This window comes from Beta vulgaris, chromosome 2 (assembly GCF_026745355.1).
Source record: "Beta vulgaris subsp. vulgaris cultivar EL10 chromosome 2, EL10.2, whole genome shotgun sequence".
NCBI lineage: Eukaryota > Viridiplantae > Streptophyta > Magnoliopsida > Caryophyllales > Amaranthaceae > Beta > Beta vulgaris.
The window spans coordinates 42208492-42228033 of record NC_079203.1 but is presented as its reverse complement, the minus strand read 5'-3'; the positions used below and the strand labels follow the sequence as shown (position 1 = coordinate 42228033).

General features: G+C 34.7%; 1 protein-coding gene and 1 long non-coding RNA gene across 3 annotated transcripts; one reads left to right on the top strand and one right to left on the bottom strand.

Annotated features, from left to right (window-relative positions):
- Nucleotides 1-888: 888 nt before the first annotated feature.
- Nucleotides 889-1620, top strand: LOC125495215 (uncharacterized). Its single transcript, XR_007271898.1, has 2 exons — nucleotides 889-1026; nucleotides 1347-1620. It is a non-coding gene; the product is annotated as an uncharacterized LOC125495215 (long non-coding RNA).
- Nucleotides 1621-3456: 1836 nt separating this feature from the next.
- Nucleotides 3457-7049, bottom strand: LOC104886620 (protein indeterminate-domain 7). Of its 2 annotated transcripts, none has more exons than XM_010671088.4 (4): nucleotides 6831-7049; nucleotides 6182-6506; nucleotides 5577-5976; nucleotides 3457-4654 (listed from the first exon to the last, which is right to left on the bottom strand). In XM_010671088.4, the coding sequence occupies exons 2-4, from the start codon at nucleotides 6432-6434 to the stop codon at nucleotides 3616-3618; spliced, it is 1692 nt and encodes a 563-aa protein (XP_010669390.2). In that variant the 5' UTR covers nucleotides 6435-6506; nucleotides 6831-7049; the 3' UTR covers nucleotides 3457-3615. The 2 variants fall into 2 exon arrangements, with proteins under 2 accessions (XP_010669390.2, XP_010669391.2); XM_010671089.4 differs by having other exon boundaries at nucleotides 6182-6454.
- Between the last annotated feature and the right edge of the window lie 12493 nt (nucleotides 7050-19542).

Here is a 19542-nt window from a genome sequence, read left to right as displayed (position 1 = left end):
TAGGGAAGGAGTGTCGCAATTTCAGTTTTCCTTTTACTTATCATTATGTACTTTGTTTTTTAATTGGTTTTCTTTGTAAGTTTTCCCCGAGTAATTTAATAAAATAAAAATGATGGATAGTTTGGGATTGACATTTTATCACAAGCATACATCATCCTTTAATAATAAAATCATGACATTACAAAACAGAACATCACCCAGATCATCGTAGTAGGTGACATGACACGAGTTTTAATAATATATAGATATAAATGATGTACTATTTTTCATACTTTGGTTCGTACTTGCATTTTAATATTATTGTCGAACTCTCATTCTAGTTTCTTTATCTACAATAATCTCCTCGATCCGATGGATGCACAAGCTACAAATGAAGAACAAAGATATGCTATAATGACTACTTGAACCTATCTAGTGATCATCAATTTAATCCATTTACTTTTCATATTCTTTAGTTTATTTAGTAATTAATCTATTCAGTAAGTTATTTTTTAGAATTATCTATTGTAGTTCGAAATTCCAAGGGACACAAAGGAAACAGAAGATAAGAGACGACTAGATAATTGGTGCGAGATTAGAGCTGGCAAAATATTACCCAACCCGCCAACCCGACCCGAACCCAACCCATTAATAATGGGTTGGGTCGAAAATTTCAACCCGTTTAATTAAATGGGTCGACCTGAACCAACCCGTTTAATTAAATGGGTTGGGTCAGGTTGAAAAGTCCAACCTGATTTTGACCCACCTAACCCATTTATAAAAAAAATAAGCTAAAATTTTTTTTTAACTCATTTCAGATTTTAGCCCAAAAAAATTGGGCCTAAACCATAAAGTAATAAGGTTAAAACCCTAGCACTATTTAAAAAGAAATTTTGTTGATTTCCACCTAAATGAAACCCTAGCACTATTTCAGATTTCTACAGTCTCTCACTCCTCTACTGTTCTTCTTCTGGTCTTCTTCACAAAACTTTTGTTTTACTGTTCTTCAAGTCTTCTTCTAGGCTTCTTCGAGTCTTCATTTAGTGAGTAAGATCCCTAACCTTTATTCTAATAATATTTGCTCTTATCTTTTTCGAATCATTTGTTCGAATTCTTTGTTCTCATTTTGTTCTATTTTTTTTTGTTAATTTATTAAAGGTATTTGTTCTAATAAAGTAATAATATTTGCCCTAATTTTTTTCGAATTCTTTGTTCCAATTTGCGTTCTCATTTTTGTTCTATTTTTTTTGTTAATTTATTCAACATCTTTGTTCTAATAATATTTGCTCTGATTCTTTTTGAATCCTTTGTTCCAATTTAGTCCTCATTTTTCTTCTAATTTTTGTTTTTTCTATTTTGTTCCAAAGCTATGTGGTTCAATCATGAAGTTGAAGGTGCAGGATGAAGTTGAAAGTCCATTGCAGAGTGAAAGCCCTGAACTTTCTCCAGGAACACAAAATTCTGATACACTTATTAATTAGACTTTGGAGTCCTCTACTGAATTAGTCATTACAAGTTTGAACATTGTGTTGTTAATGATGTTAATTTTGAACATCACAAAATTGTAATGATGTTAATTTTTAACATGTATACAATATTATCCTATGGTTATGTAATGATTTAATTTTAATTTGCTGCCTACTTTTATTTGCAAATAAATTATGTTATTTTTATTATATTTTTCTAAAAAAAACACGAAAAAAAAAGATAAACGGGTCGACGTGAAGGTTGACCCGTTTATCATAAGGTCGGGTTGGGTTGTAAATTTCAACCCATTTAAGTTAACAGGTCAGGTTGGGTCAAGGGATTCTTAACCCGCCAACCCGCCAACCCAACCTGATCTTGACCCAACCCGACCCATTGCCAGCCCTATGCGAGATGTCTAGGGATAATGTTCCCCTCAAAAAAAAAAAAATGTCTAGGGATAATGTTGGGTTAGAATGAGAAGAAGTGGACTTATTATAGGAGAATTTATACTTGAGTTTGTCTAATTTTATATAAAATTAAATTGTCTATTCTAATAATTTGCGACTGTATAGAATGCTTTTTAATGGCACAAAATTATGCATTTTGATTTATACCAAAAGTTATATAAATTGTTGATTCAAAATTAAACTTCATTGTTCTCTCTTCTTCAAGAATTTTATATCTATGCTCACTTGTTAGATATTAAAACAAACATTTGATTCAGGAAAGGCCATTCATTAATCGTACTTTTGACCATACTAGCAAATTAAAAGGCCAAAGTCAAAAAATAAGTTGGCAAAAAACCATTTGCCATATATGCTCTACGCTCTTCATGCAATGACATAAACTTATAAAACTTTCGAAATAAATCAGATGTTTACGTTGCCAACTTGCCATCACACATTCAAACGTTTTGGGCGTTGTACATGCATATCACTTGTTTAAGGAATATGCATATAGAGTAGTATAGTGCTTCAAAATGTATCTCTATTTGAAGGTTAATGCACATAAATACATCATATATATATATATATATATATATATATATATATATATATATATATATATATATATATATATATATATGATGGGTATATATATATATATATATATAAAGGAAATATAAATGTATAACTTCATATACTAATTGTAATATTATATTGATAATTAATAGCGACTATTATCCTAGAAAAAATTGAAATAATATGTCACTTCAAGCAGATAAAGCATATTACCATTTTGTATACAGTAAACTTCGCTAGAGGTTAAAAGTAATGTATCATTGTAAATGTTACAAATGAAATCTTCCTTTTTCTTTTTAGTTATTGTTAAAATATAAGGACAAGTATTGATAATCTACCTAGTTTAAGTATATTATGATCCAATTTATGATGACCTTAATACACTATTAAATAGTGTATCCAATAATAAGTGACATACTACTTAATATTTTGTACAACTACATGTACTACTTAATATTATTCTCCAATTATTTATTAATTAGTGTGTCCAATTATTTTGTACAAATACATGTACTACTTAATCATATTGCTCCAACATCATCAAATTTAATCCAACTTTTTTTCTGATTTTTTTTTTTTAAATTACATAAATGATATAGATCAATGAGGATAATAAACGACGCATATAATAATATAAATAAACAAAACACAACAATTTTTTTTTTCTTCTTCGTGCATAGTGAGTAGTGACTTATATTTTGTTAGTGATACATGATATCATTATGTTAACATGTAAGGCAACTCTGCACCTATTTTTTTTTTTTTTTTAATGTTCAAGACCATGAACTATGAAGAGAGATTAAAAATTTTCATAAGGGTATAAGCAAAATTAAAGTAATACTACTGTACAGTGCTACACTATACTTCTTGGGATTGAGGAATAAAAGGTGTCGCTGACTGATGACATGAATTGGCATTATCAGTTGCGCTCATGTTCAAGATTCCACATAGCGTCTAACATATATAGCCCTCCACCGAAAAAAAGAAAGAAGAAAAACACACAAAAAGTTTCTTTTGTCTCAAACATGGTGATGAATAACAAAGTTTGTTACATGAGAAAAAGAAATATTATTGTTCACTAATTCCTATAAACATTACAATTCAAAAAATACAAAAAAGAGAAAGTAACTTATCCCATAATCTGACCTTACCAAGGTGTTTGATTCTGTTGGTGGTCATGTTGTTGTTGTTCAAAAGAAGCTGAAGAAGAGCTCATATGACCAAAACCTGCCATATTAAGAAAATCTTTATGAGTAAATGTTCTCAACCCCAAGAAATCTCTTGTTAACCCTTCATTGCCACTACCACTGCCGCCGCGGCCACCACCTCCACCAGCACTACCACCACCACCACTACCATTTTGCTGTGACTTTGGAGCTTGCATTGCTTGATGAAAGTCTCCAAAACTCGACGAGTCGAAACCACCACTTGTTGTGGATTGAAATGAGTTCATCAACATAACATCATGCAATGCAGCTAATGAAGACTGCCCTCCAGAAGCTCCCTCTCCATCTGCTGCTGACACTACTTGTTCCATAAACCCTTGGTTCACACTTAGTCCACAACTAGTACTATTTGTTAGTACTACTTGGTTCTGGTGCTGTACTTGCTGGTTCTGATTCTGATTCTGACTCTGATTCTGCTGATTACTAACAGTCACCCCCATCTCCGCTGCCTTCTGTAAAAGCGCGGTGGCGGACATCTGGGGATGAGCCGGGGATTGAAAAGAAGACAATGTAGGCCCTAGAGCATTATTATTCGAACTTTGCTGTTCGTATTGCGGCTGCTGGTGGTGGTGCTGGTGCTGGAATGTATACATATGGTGAGACTGTTGCTGGTGATCAAGCTGGCTAGTTCCGCCATCCACCATAGTCTGCTGTTGTGCTGGTGGAGGACATGCTAGCCATGGTGGGATATCAGACCTGACACTAAAACTTGGGTGTTGGTGTTGGTGATGATGGTCTGGTTCTCTCTTAAGAGGGAGGGATTGAAGAAGTTGATGATGAGAGGTTAAATGGGGTGGAAGATTAAGGTGGGATAATGCTGAAGAAGTGGTTAAACCTGCAATTCCTCCTGCACCACTTTGGTGAGATACTGATGGAAGTGTACTAAGTGGATTAATGGCTCTTGCACTCTCTTCTGCTAAAGCATCACAGAAAGCTCTGTGAGTTATGAAACTGTCCCTCCTGCACTCAAAATTAAAATATAAAAATAAAGTTTACATACATTTAAAATAATGCATGCTTAAAACAACTATACTACAAACAAAAGGAACAACTATAAAAGCTATGGAACAATGCAGTTGAAATAGTAACTCACACTAGTTTATATTTTCTTTATTTCTTTTTTACATATTTTTTTTTTTTTTTTTGCTTTCAATGATTTACTACAACTTCCTTATGACTGACAAAAACATGAAACTTTGTTGTTTTTTAATGATCTTCATGCACAGCACTTTGGCAATAGTACTAAGCTAAAGAGGGTAACTTTGTTAGCTAGCTTATACTAAAAAAATTCAAACTTGTTTCATTGCATATAACCCCACATGCCTTTCCTCTCATCACTTTCACACACATACACACATTCACGGGCACATTATTGGCTTGACTCATGAAAAGACAAGTTCAAGATTTAAAGGAGAATTTAATTTGTAAAAGAAAAAAAAAAGAAAAACACCCCATGTACAAATTGATAATCCCAATACATTTTATGCATGATTTTCAAAAATGTAATAATGAGTGAAGACATAATAATAAAAATCAAAAGTAGGATTCCCATGGTTGGGTGTAAAAAGTCTTGAATAAAGTGTATAAACGAGTTGAAGTTGATTCATTTAGTTATTGAATCTAATACCATTTTGGGAAATTCACATGCAATCATATATGTCATCCTTACATTTTAGCTAATTTGGGAGCACTAATTTCTTCCTTTCATTTTTATTTTCTTCTCTTAACCTTTAGTAACTTACAACTTACCTTATCTCCTTAATAATTCCTCACATTGAATCAATAGAGTCAAAAAGTTGCATGTAAACCACAAAGTACTTAGATTTATAACTAAGAACTTGTAATAAAATAAATTCTCGTATGAACATTATTGAGTACATACCTAGAGAAAAGAGTTCCACAATCACAACGATACTCTCTAGTACCACAAATCTTGGAGTGAGCCTTCCAATCTGATTGAACTGCATATTTCTTTGAGCATTTCTCGCATTTCCACTTCTTTTCTCCATGCTTCCTACAGAAATGCTTCTTAATCCCAGTTAAGTCTCCAAGTGCTCTAGAAGGGTCATGATGCACACAACTAGGTTCGGGACACACATACACCTTTCTCTTAATAATCTGATCCTTAGGCCTTTGCTTTAGCTTCCAAGGTAGGTTATGACCTCTTCGATGAAGTTGAAGATTTTGATCTCTTTGAAACCCTTTGTTGCAGATCTCACATATAAATCTGTTGGTTGCTAGTAAACTCTTGGGTGATAGAGCTATCACCTCTGAATCCGGGTCTGTTAAACGTACAATTACATAATAATTAACTAGTATCAGATGATTGATAAAATAATAATACTGTAAACAGCTGACCAGCTGTATACGTGATGTAGACAGGATTCAATCCAGAATCTCGGATACCAGCTCCGAGACTCTACCAACTAAGCTAGTTAACATCTATGAAATTATCGAATTATGATAAAATGAATGTTATTATTATACCTGGGTTCCCTGGGAGGCCTCTTTTCTTCTTGGCGGGCGGTGGCTGAGGAGGTTGAAGTTGATGTGGAGAAGCAAAGGAAGTGGATGATGCTTGTGGGTATAGCATGATGTTGGTGTTGGTGTTGCCGTTGGTGTTGGTGGTGGTGGTAGAGGAAGATTGATCATTCCGAGCATTTGATGATATGCTTGTTTCACCAGATATAGTTGAGGTTAAATTGGACATGCTTTCATCTAAACCCAAACCTTTCATCATCGTCTTTGATTGATTCTTTGCTGAGTATTAGTAGTACTGTAGCTTAATTAATGGAGCATATCATAGTGATCTCTATAAGAATATAAAAAGATGATAAGAAGAGAATAATATTGAGGTGTTTGATGAGCTGAGATCTAAAGAGAAAAAAAAACCCTAATAATAATAATGATGAGAAATAATAATCTTTATTTTTGTTTGTGTTTTTGTTTTGATGAACAATAAGAGAGAAAAAGAAAGAGGAAAGGAAGCTGGAAAATTAAAATATACAAGTATATCTTAAATGGGAATACAAAGAAAAATAAAAAATCTTTGATACTAGTTGCTAAGATGCTACAAACAAAGAAGAAGAAACCAAAAAGAACATAATATTAATATGGAAAAATAAGCAAGACTGACCTTGGATGATGCTTATAAAGATAAACAAAACAGCAACCACAGACAGAGATAGAGGAAGAGAGAGAGAGAGAGAGAGAAAGAGGAAAGAGGAGAGAGAAAGATGTGGATGAGAAGGTAAGGATTTCCCCTTGTAAAGTCCACCACTCAAACCCCAAAAAATAAAACATTACTACCCTCCAAAGCTAAAAAACTGGGGCTAGCACTGCACAACACACCCCTCTGAAGTTGCACTTTCTGTCCTTTCCTTTGTTTCCTTTCCTTCTTACTACTAATAACTTATCTTCCCTCCTTAGTAATAATTGTCCCATTTGCGCCTTTCAAATTTTACCGCCACCCTTCAAATTATGTCATTTAGGCACTCCTAACAAGAGCTGGCAAAAGATTGTGTTCGTGTTAGATATAAAACGAGTTGGATAATTCTTGACACTAACCCAACCCATTTTTATAAATGCATCGTATCGTGTTAACCCGTTTGATTAAATGTATTGAGATATCTCAATACTAATTACTTTTTTCATATCTCATTTGTGTTTTGTTGTTGTGTTAAGCTACATTTTACCAAAATGGCTATTTTTAAACCAATTTAATTTTCTATATTAAAATACATTTAGTAAGACGCGTTGTGTTGACTCGTTTAATTAAACAGTATAGAAACCCTTAACACTAACCCATTTTTTCGTATCCGATTAGTGTTGTATTGTCGTGTTGTGTCAATTAATACAACTAGTAGTTCAATCAAGCAACTAGCTAACTAGAGTTTTAGCATCGAGAGTTTGAGACGTGGTTTGGTTGAATGAAAAATATTTTTAATGGGAATAATTTCATACATGAGATTTCTTTTGTTTGATATCTTATAAGAAATATCATAGAAAAAGTAAAAATTGAAAATGGAGGCAAGAGGAGGGATTAGAGGAGAAAAAGAAGAAGGTAAAGGTTAGGGAAGAACTATGACATACCTTCCTGAAAAAATAAGTTGTTTTCAACGTTGGAGAGAATTATATTTCTCCATTGAATATTAATTACTTTTTACCATTAACCAAACAAGTAACACAATAGTAGAAAACTTACTTTTTTTGTAAGTGCTTTACATTTAACCAAACACTATGTGAATAAACATGAGTCTCTCTCTAGGGTTTTTCTCTGTAGGGGTAAGTGGATTTTAGACTTGGTGAGCGAGTTTTGTCTCAATTTGGGAGATCCGAGCCTCAATTGATGAGTGGGGTTTCTCTCTTAGGATCGAACTTTACCAATCATCGCAAATGACATTATTCTGAAATACTCATACCATAAAACTAGGCTGCGGAAGAGGAGGTTGTCGCTCTTGACAATTTGTCTCATGATGAGGATGATTCCAACCTTGATCTGGCGGTTGTAGGAAAAGTAATGACAGCGAGACCCTTCAATTTTGAGGCTTTTAAGAAAACTATGAATTTAATATGGGCTATTTCGAAGCATGCTTTGTTTCGGCCAATAGAGAATGAGTTATTTGTTGTTCAATTTGCTTCGCGTCGAGATAAGATGAAGGTGTTGGATAGGTGCTCTTGGACATTCGACCAGGACTTGGTGATGATGAAGGAGATTGAGGGGGGAGTTCAACCTTCAGACATAGCCCTAACACACTGCCCCTTTTGGGTTTGCCTATATAACCTACCCCTTGACAATCGTTCAAAGTGTCATATTGCTGCAATAGGGAGCAATCTAGGGGAGGTGCTGGAGGTGGAGTCGGCTGGAGTAGCGTAGTGGATATGTCAGCTAGGCTTAAAGTTCTCTTGGATGTGACCAAACCCCTTTGAAGGGTGCAAAAAATCAAGAATTCAGGAGGCAAAGTTGTGGTGATCGAGATAAAATACAAGAGACTTCCAACTTTCTGTTATGCATGTGGTCTCATTGGGCACATGGAGAGGTATTGTGCAGAGATTTGAGGATGATCGTGAAGAGGGGAAGCAGTGGGGATCATGGTTAAAGGCCTCTCCACACAAGGGGTAGTTAGAGTTAGAGGAGGAGGCTAAACAATTCCTATCATGCTCGAAGAAGTTGGTATTTGGTGCTAGGGAGGAGAGTGGCAAAGCTGCTGGAGGCATGTTGGGGATGGAGGATAATGGAGATGGAGCGGGGAGACATACCCCTGGCTGACCCGATGCCCAATTGTTGTAGGGAGGTCACATGACCCTTGTCCCTTCTTGTGACCATTGTGGTTGATGATGATGTTGAGGTTCACTTGGAACCAAACTCCCATGTAAGTACTGAATCTAATGTTACCTTTTATACGGGGTTAAAAGGTGATGTCATTAAAAGTGGTAGAAAAGGAAAGGCTATAAAGAAAGTTGTTGGGCAAGTGGGTCTTAAAAAATATAATATGTTAGCTCCCCAATTGTGTATTGTCAATAATGAGAAACGAAAATTCACTGATAACATCATTACTCATGATGACGATGATGTTGTGGAGGGTGTTTAGAAAATGATAAAAATGTTCAAAAATAATTGTGATGGCAGTGAGTTTGTAACTGTCGAGGTGGAGGTTGGCGAAAATCAACCCCGCCCAACATTATGAATCTTTTGCGTTGGAACTGTCGGGGCTTGGGCAACCCCCGGGAAGTTCGCATGCCCCGTTATTGGAGTTTTGTCAATAACCTGGATTTGATTTTTGTTTCGGAGACGATGCTTTGTGGTTTTATTGCAGAGAATTTGGAACATTAAATTGATTTTGATTTTGCTCTTGGAGTTGATAGTGAAGGGAATTATGGAGGTTCATATGTTTATTGGAAGGGAGACAAGTTGCATTTTAACTTGATCTATTTCTCTAAACATCACATTTGTGGAGATGTGGTTTTTGAATCGGGTTTGGTGTGGAGGTTTTTTTTTACAGCTAGGCAGAAGCTTCTCAAAAATGTAAGACTAGGGACTTGATGCACTCTTTGAATAATTTTGTAGGGCCATGCATTTTCGGGGGAGATTATAATGAAGTTTTGTACTCTAGTGAGTTAGAGGGGGTGGTGGATGTTGAGAGAGGTGCTATGCAGGGATTTCGTGAAGTAATGGAGGATTTAAGGTTGCGGGACTTAGGCTTCAAGAATTCTTGGTACACATGGGAAAGGGGGAATGACCTTCGAACTTGGAAGTGGGAACGGTTGGATAGGTTTGTAGCTAATCCATCGTGGTGCAGCAACTTTGAGAATGCTTGTGTGGATCATTTGGCGCGGTTTAAGTCTTACCATATGCATATCTTCGGCAGCGGCATAAGCCCATTACGCTCGAAACAACATAGTTGTTGGACCCGGAGTGTGATAAAATGGTGGGGTAGGTGTGGAGACTTGCTGGGAATAAAAGGTTGAATGATAGAGTGAAGGTGGTGGATGCAGAGCTTGCTAGTTAGGGTTGTGCGAAGAATGGGAACATGGGAAAGAAAATTAAGGAGGTGGAGAAGAGATTATTAGCTTCGGCTCAGATTGAGAACTCTTTACTTAATAGTGAAAATGCAACAAGGATTCAAGCTGAACTAGATGGTCTACTAGAGAGACAAGAAGCATACTGTATCTTCATTCTAGAGTTGTGGAATTAAGTGACAGGGACCAATATACTCAGTATTTTCACCATAAAGCTTCGCAACGGAGAAAGAGGAACTCTTTAGAAAAAGGGTTGCGCTTGTCAAAAAAAAAACGCAGCCCTTCTTACAGTCAAAAGGGCTGCGTTTTTTTTACAAGCGCAGCCATACTAAGTGAAGAGCTGGGCTTGTAAAAAAAATGCAGCCCTTCTGATTGTAAGAAGGGCTGCATTATTTTTGACAAGCGCAGCCCTTCTGAGTGAAGGGTTGCGCTTGTCAAAAAAAAAAATTTCTTAAAAAAAATTGAAATGTATTCGTGGGCTCAAATATTAAGCGGGCTTCAAATATTAAGCGGGCATCAAATATTTCCCTCATTCTCTCTCCTCTCTCACGTCCTTTCTCCTCCTCAAGCTCTTAAACGTATTCTTTCTCTCTCATCTCCTTCACTCACCGACCACCTATCTCCTCACTCTCCTTCTCCAAATCGCTCGTTCCGCTTCCTCCTCCTCCTCCTTCTCCGTCCGTCTTCTTCGATGAGAAGGAACTTGAGCGGTCGGTGAGAAGCGGCGGCGTGGTGCGGGGCTTTACGAGGTCTTCAATTCGCTCCAAATTATCTGGTGAGGTATACTAAAACCCCCATATAAATCAATCAAACTTAGGAACATTGGTTTGATTTGATTGCTTCATGTTATGCTATGCTGAATTGCTGCATTTCCTAAACAAATAGAAATCTGAGTTTCATGAAATTAATAAGAAAAAGCAGTTTTATGACTCATAATTTCCAAATTCATGTAAATTATTATTGATACAATTTCGAATTCGACCTTTGGTTGCCTGTGTTGCTACTTTTCAGATCTATAATTTTTTCTCTTATGTATTTTCGTTTTTGTTCCATTTTTTTTTCGTTCCATTCTTTTTCATTTTCGTTCATTTTTTTTTTCATTTTCGTTCTTTTTTTTGTTCATTTCGTTCCTTTTTTTTCATTTTCGTTATTTTTTTTTCAGATCTATAATTTTTTGATTTTCTTGTCTAATCCTCAGTCTTCTTTTTATCTGTGCAGCTCCAATCCGAGGCTAGAGTTACATATAGCTCGAGTGTGCTTATTGTTTCTCTGCTTGTTGTGTTGCTGCTACTTGTCTGCTATCATCAGATGGATCAGTGGATTGTTCCGCATGTGCTGTTGCTGTTTTAGGAGAGCTTTGAAGATGATGAAAACAGATGTGGAACTCTTTATTCCAAGAGATTACTTTGAAAGTGATCCTAGATCTTATTTTGCTAATCTTCGTACTAGTAATGCTACGCCCTTTTTGGTATGATTATAGTATAATTATCATAAGTTAGTTGTTGGCCAGTTTGTGCTTTATGGTTTAGTGTTTGCTTGTTCAATTAGCATGACTAATTATGTTTTCTTGAGGTTTTTTATTGGCGGTTAAGTAGAATTCAGAAGTTTTATGTAACGAGCTTGCCATTGGAGTTGGAGTAGTGCTTGCCATTGTTTCTCCTTCCTCTACAACCTTTGAATAAGCTTTAATGTTATTTCTTGATATATTTAAGAGTAAAAAAATGTAAAAAAAAAAGTTTTTTATGGGTCGAAAGGGCTGCGATTTTGGCCCTAAGGGCTGCGGTTTTTATGAGTCAAAGCTCCACAAATAACCTTCATTGTGAAGGGCTGTGGTTTAAAAACGCAGCCCTTCACTTTTAGTGAAGGGCTGCTATGGGAAGGGCTGTTGTCAGAATACGCAGCCCTAAGGGCCTTTTTTAGCGCAGCTCTTCCTTATTTTTCCACTAGTTATAGTCTTTTATTTCTAGTTTCCTAGGATGAGTTAGATAGTCCTTACTCCGAGCCCTTTTTTTCTTTCACTAGTAGAAAAAACGCTACTTGCTGCGGTTAAAAAGTGCCCTATTGCTGCGGAATAGGGCGCGCAGCAATTAAGGGCGCAGCAATAGGTATTAATAATATTGCTGCGGTTTTAAACCGCAGCAATATAACGTAATATTGCTGCGGTTTTAATGACCAAACCGCAGCAAGATGCATTTTTTTTTATTATTAAAAAAGTACACATATTGCTGCGGTTTTGGGCCCCAAACCGCAGCAATAGGTACATTTTTTCAAAAAAAAAAAAAAAAATTTTTTTAAATTAAAATTTTCAATGTTAAAAGTACTTAAAATGCAATAAAAACTAAAAGTAACTAAAACATTATATTAGATCAACCAGCTAATATACTACTAATAACATTTACCGCTGCATAAATGCATAAGCATAATCTAAACAAAGGTTACTCAAGACAACTCGTATTTCAACCAAAATAAATCGAAAATACAGAAACTGATCTAAAAAAAAAAAAAATTAAAAAATCCTAAAACAAAAATTACATATACATCTAAAAACGAAACAAATCAAAAAAAATTCCTAAAACAAAACATCTACATACAAATCTTAAAAAACGAAAAAAAAAACAAAAAAAAAAAAAACGAAAAAAGAACCAAAAAAAATAACAAAACAGATCTGGATTTGTTTTATTCTTGTCGAAACGAAGGACCGATCGAGAACCAAAAAAAATAACAAAACAGAACGAAGGACCGCACCAATGACGACGGCTTCATATCTAAGTCTGATTTCTGGAACTCGACAAGCAGAGAAGTCGACAAGCAGAACGAAAGAACTCTGATATCCTTCGCCTTTTAACCCAACATCTATTCGAAGGACGAAGGCTTCAGATTCGAAGGACGCAGGCTTCAGATTCGAAGGACGAAGGACGAACGAGTTGAAAGGAGTTGTACAAGATTCAAAGGACGAAGAGTTGAGAGGAGTTTGTGCAGCGAAAAGGAAGATGAAAGGACGAACGAGTTGAGAGAAATAAGGGAGATGGAAGAGGGAGCGAGATTTGAGAGGGAGGGAGGGAGGCGCGACATGGGCGGTTTTAGTTATAAATAGGTTATATTTAGGGTTTCCAAACTCGCCGCGTCCTTTTTTTTTTAGACAAGACAATATTGCTGCGGTTTTGGGCGGGAAACCGCAGCAATATATTTTAAAAATATTTTTTATTATATTGCTGCGGTTTGCCTCCCAAAACCGCAGCAATATTAGTGTTTTCAGGACCCACATTTTTTTCAAAATGTACCGTTGAACAATATTGCTGCGGTTTTGGGTGGGAACTGCAGCAATATTATTTTTTTCAAATTTTATTTTCTTTTTGCGTGTAATATTGCTGCGTATAGGTAAAACTGCAGCAATATCACCGCAGCAAATAGCATTTATTCTACTAGTGTTTCCCACTGAGTTTAAACTATAGGAATTCATATATCATAGCCTTTTTCATTTCATTATATTTTTCATTTTCATTGGCCTTTCATCATTTCATTTATGCTTCTAATTCAAATGATAAAACTTAAATCACCTAATGATCTTGACTAATAAAAAAAATCTAAAAATAAAAAATAAAGAAAATGAAAAAATAGACCTACTTTGGATTATGAGTTATTTCTCTCTTCCTCCATCATCCATAAGTCATTTTCCATGCAACCCAAAATAAAAAAATCCATTGAAAATCAAAGCTCCACAAATAACCTTCAAACCTTCCACTATCCTGAATCAATAGCTTATGTGCAAGCCTTACTACATAAAAATATATCGATGCCAACAAAAACAAAAAAAATGAAAAAATTCAAAATGCAAAAAAAAAGTCAAAGTAAAAAAGATAAAGTCAAGCTAGGGGGATTGCACATAAGTTCTATCCCTCATTCAAATCCTTCAATCCATGAAACCTTTAAAACCTATATAATTCAAATCATGATATTTACATTAGCCAAACCAATTAAACTTCAAGCCTGAAATCTTTCAACCTTTCATCAAACCTAACTCCTTCCCAAGGAATGTCTAAGCATATTAGGTTGAAAACCCGAAAGGGCGGCCTTGACAAAAGTTAGGGCACAAAAAAAAAGTTTGATCCAGAACTATGAATGGTCTGATTTCGTAAGGATACGTAGGAATCCTCATCTCGAGGTTTGACCGCTTCAACAAAACAAATTAGTCATGGTCTAATGATTTGACTATCTAGAATTCAGGAGCATACTCTTTCTACATCCCGACATAGACTCGAGTCTGAACCTAATCTCATTAGAACCTTTTTCCCACCTACATTCATTTAAATAATTAATTGGGGAAATTCTAAATGGTTGCCCTCTATTTTTTTAGATTACATATGGTAGCCAAAATAAATTTAGGTTTCATATGATGGCCTTGAATTGTTATGTTGTTACTCCTTGTGACATTAATGATAATTAGTAATCAAACACCCTTACTTAGAAAAACATAACACTTCATTAGTATCCACTTATCTTCAAAATCATCAGATTGAACCACCACCCACAAACACCATCCTCTCTTCAACAAACCAAAGCGTAAAATTCTCCAATTATGGCCAAATCCCAACTCTTGACAAAACCATCGAATTGTCCTCCTCCAAAACCTTAACCCTAATTGATGATGATTAGACACTGATGATGAAACCTCCATATAAGGTTGCTCGTTGCTATGTTTTGATTGAAGAAGGTTGCTCGTTGCTAGCTAGTATCTAATTTTGATTGAAGAAGGCTGCGATTTAAATGTGTGTTAAACCGTCGATGATGGCTTGTGATTTGCAAAAGATTTAATGATGATGATGATTTAATTTTTTTAAAAGCTAATGAAGCTAGATGATGATGATACATGATGGTGATCGAATGAAGCAACAAGCATATGAGGAACTTGATTGTTTTTTATTTATTTAGAAAGCGGAACTTGCTTGTCAGTTTACTCTATCAGTAAGGATTTTTTTTATTATCATTAATGTCCTTTAAGTATTCAAATAGTAATTCAATGCTACCATATGTAATCAAACTTTATTTTGGCTACCATATGTAATTTAAAAAAATAGGGGGCCTCCATATAGAATTTCCCTAAATTTAAACCTTTTTGTTTTTCAATTCAAACTCTCCTTTTCCCTGAAAAACTCTCTGACAATTTCATGGTCTCTGGCGATATCTGATTTTCCTAAATCAAGTTCCAAAGAGGAATCTCCAGTGAAAACTCTGAACGCTCAAGACAAAATCAAGCGCATTTCAATCAAGGCTCATAATGCCTAATTCAAGACAAGCTTACCGAAAGTGGGTGATTACTATATATGTGGTGGTTCCTCCAAAGCAAATAAAACTCCCCAAAGTTTTAAACTGTGAACCTCATTCATGGACCCCGATTATTTACTAAAAACGATTTTCGAAAATCATTCTGATCATTCAATTTAATTCTAATAATTACATATCTATCTATCGAAATCTTTTAATCTTTGCATAACCCTGACTTGCATTGCATACATCCTAGTCTTGCATAACCCTGACCTTGCATGATGTGTCATCTTCCTTGATTTGCATAACCTTATACTTGCATAGGCTTAGAGAGTTCAAGTTTGCAATTGCATCATTATTTGCACCTTTCTGTTAACATCTTCTTCTGCAGGTGATCAGATTGCTTGTATTTATTGTCTTGTATACTAACTTTGTTTTGCAGAAACCGACGTATATATATCAGTTCTAAACTGTAGAGCGTTTAGAATCATTCCCCGTCCCGACACAGTATACTTTGACTTTCGGTTTCCTGAACTTTAGTCAAAGTGGGGCTTCTATAGACATATAATCGTGTTTCCCCATTTAGTACCCTCACCCTCCGAACTCAATCTATGGTTCATTGACCACTATGGAGTCAGGACGAGGAAATCGATATTGGATGAGTCCCTAAGTTGTCCCTACGATTTCCCAATATCCAATTAGGTTTATAAGTCTTCCGTGAAAGAGTTGTTGGCGACTTCAAAACGTTATAAATAAAACCTTTACAATGAGGTAGTCAAGTACGCGCTCATCCAGCATAGACGAAATAAAAAACACGCCTACAATTTTGCACAAACTGATGGGTTTCACTCTCTTTCAGTTATGCGTGGTCGTGCATATCTGTTATTTTCACTCATAGTTTTAATCTTTTGGATTGGACTAAATCCCTCTTGGCTGTTAGAGATCACATATAAATTTATAATTAGTAAAATTAATTTTAATTAGAAAAAAAAATTTAATCAGTAGTCGCTTTTGTTGTAAAAGCGAATAATCTAAATTTGATAAATCTTAAGGAATCAAAAAAATTAAAATTTAATCAGTAACAATTAGTTATAATCAATAATAGTGAATTTCAATATGTAAGAAATAGGTTTTAATTAGTAAAAATATTTTTAATTCAATAAATTCATATGATATTGAACATGGATCGGAGTAATTTAATATGGGTGTGGTTAGTATACTTAAAAATAATACCTTCTTAAATACTTCATCCGTTTCAATTTAGTTGTGACACTTTCTATTTTAGGAAGTTTCAATTTAGTTGTGACACTTTCGTTTTGGGTAATAACTTCTTTCTATCTCTCTCCTATCACATAGAACCCTTTTATTTTCTTTATCTATCTCTCTTCTCTCCATTAAAAGTGTCACAACTAAGTGTCACAACTAAATTGAAATGGACGAAGTACCAATTTTGGTGATTTACTTGTTAAGTCGCATAACCTTTGTAAAAGAAGCACAAAAGATCAATAAACTAGCTTATGTTTAACTATATATCCAAGCAGACAAACAATCTTGTATCTTATTTATATCTCCCTTGGTTTTTTATCTGTGTAAAATTATAAATGTTCTATATTTTCCTGCTTTCTATACATAAACATCTCGTGTAGTTCCCTAATACATACAGTATGTAAATCGGAAGATGCTAAGCAATTTTAATTAAAAAATGTTTCTAAGAGTTAGTGAAAAGTATAAAACTACTTTTGGAATCCACCCATTATATTAAGACCCTGTTCGTTATCGTTTTTTGTTTTCTGTTTTTAGTTTTTTTGAAAACTAAAAGCTAAAAACTGGAAACCAGAAAAAGTGGTTTTCACTTTTCAGTTGTTAGTTATCAAAATCATCATGTTCCCAATAAATTTGACTAATTTTTTGTTCATTATAGAACATATATTATATGACTTTGAAAATCACAAAACCAAAAAACAGAAAACACACAGTATTACCGAAAGGGCCCTAAACTTTTGGTTAAGTTTATCTTTTGACAGTTAAGATCCTCTGAGTAATGTATAACAAGAAGATTATATTATTTATATACTCCCTCCTCCCATAATATAATGCTTGTTTCCTTTTTGCACGGTATCCAACATAGACCTTTGAATTTCAATATCTTTATTTCTGTATTAATAAAAATACAAAATATTGATATTATGAAAGTAAACATTGAGTCAAACCTAACAAAATCCCACATCAGTATTTTCTTTTTGGAAAATTTCCTCGGGTACCCCTGAGGTGTGACGTAATTCTCAAATCACCCCTCATATATGGGGAATTCACCATATATCCGTGACTTTGACTTTCTGCTCAAAATACCTTACTGAAGAAGGAACGCTAACGATGTTAGGTTTTTCTCTCTCTCCTCTCAATTTTCATCCTTTTCATCTCTTCTCTACCATTCTCTATTAATGACATCCTAAACCTCCAATTTGCTTTCTCTCCCTCCACCTACATACTTTCTCTCTCCTCCCTATCTTCATCTTGTGAATTTCCTCCAAATTCGATTATGATGAAGTTGATTCTCTTTCCTTGTAAATTTCTTCCAAAATTATCGATGGTTGTTGTTCAAGTTGCCATGAAATTTTTTGTATTAGAGTTGGTCATAAAAGCTTGGCTTGGGTTCTATTTCCTTCTTCGATGTTTGGGAGTTGGGTTTATAGGTTTGTGCTTGAATTGTGTTATGAGAACAAAGAGTAATGAAGTTGAAGGGGTTATGAAGTTTAGGAGAGAGAGAAGAAGATGTAGAGAAGGGGTTCAAAAAGGATTGGTGAGACATAAAAATTGCCATAACTTATTGTCACATGAGCATATGGATAAAGATGAAGAGATGAAGATGAGGAGAAGAGAGAAAGTCTTGTAGGTGGAAGGAGAGAGAGAAAATTGAAGGTTTAGGATGTCATCAGGTGGAGGATGGTGAGAGATGAGATGGAGGAGATGAAGATGGAGAAGAGAGAAAGAAAAAAAAACCTAAGAGTGTTAGGGTTATGTTTTCAGTAAGGGTATTTTGACCATAAAGTCAAAGTTTAAAGGTATATGAGGAATTTCCCAATGTGAAGGGCAATTTGAAAATTACGTTAAATTTCATAAATACCTGGAAATTTCCCTTTTTTGTTGTATATATTAATGAGAATATTTGGTCAAAGAATCTAAACATTAACCTCTAAAAAAAGAAACAAGCACTATATTACAGAACTAGATGGAGGGAGTAGTTTATACTCTTTAGTCTTTACAACAACTTATTTTTGGATGGCATAACTGTTTTCTAGGACTAGGAGTTTAGCCATTTAATCATTTGAATGCAAAAATCAGAGAATTCTAAGCACTCCGAAATGTGGATCAGGACGACATTGTTGATGCGAGCCCAATATTCAAGGTAAGCCCATGCTGTCCGTGTTCTTAATGCTTATTGACTGCGAAGTACAGGATCTCTGATCTTTTCTTTTTTGGTTGAGGGGGAAGCTACATGATCTTTAAATGAATATTTGGGCTCTTAATATTCTGGCCCAACAAGGATAAATTGTGTATTGCCAACAAACACGACCGCCGTTAACTATCAGGGCTCAATGGTGATGCAAGTCCATTGGATATGCCAGCTGCTTATTGTAAATAGCTAACAACAACAAGTCCTAAAAGTTGCGCATTATTTTTTGTCACTTCTTCATATCGGTTGATTATCATGTATTTTAAATATTAAATTTTTAAATAATGTCATAGTAATTAAGGCTATGTTTAATTGGATGTAAAACATATTCAATATAAAATGCTTTTTTATGTAAAACTTATTCAATGAAGAATTACATTGCAAAGCTATTTTTTTTTATTTGATTCAATGGTAAAAAATATATAGAAAACGAAAGTGGAGAGAGAGGATGAATAAGATGAGAGTAAGGACCGATTCTCTTCGACATAAAACAATTGAACTGAACTGAACTAAACTGATTGCAACTGAACTGAACTAATCGCAACCGAACTGAACTGATCTGAATTAAACTAAGCTAATCTGAACGAAATTAAATTATAACTAATAGTAGTGA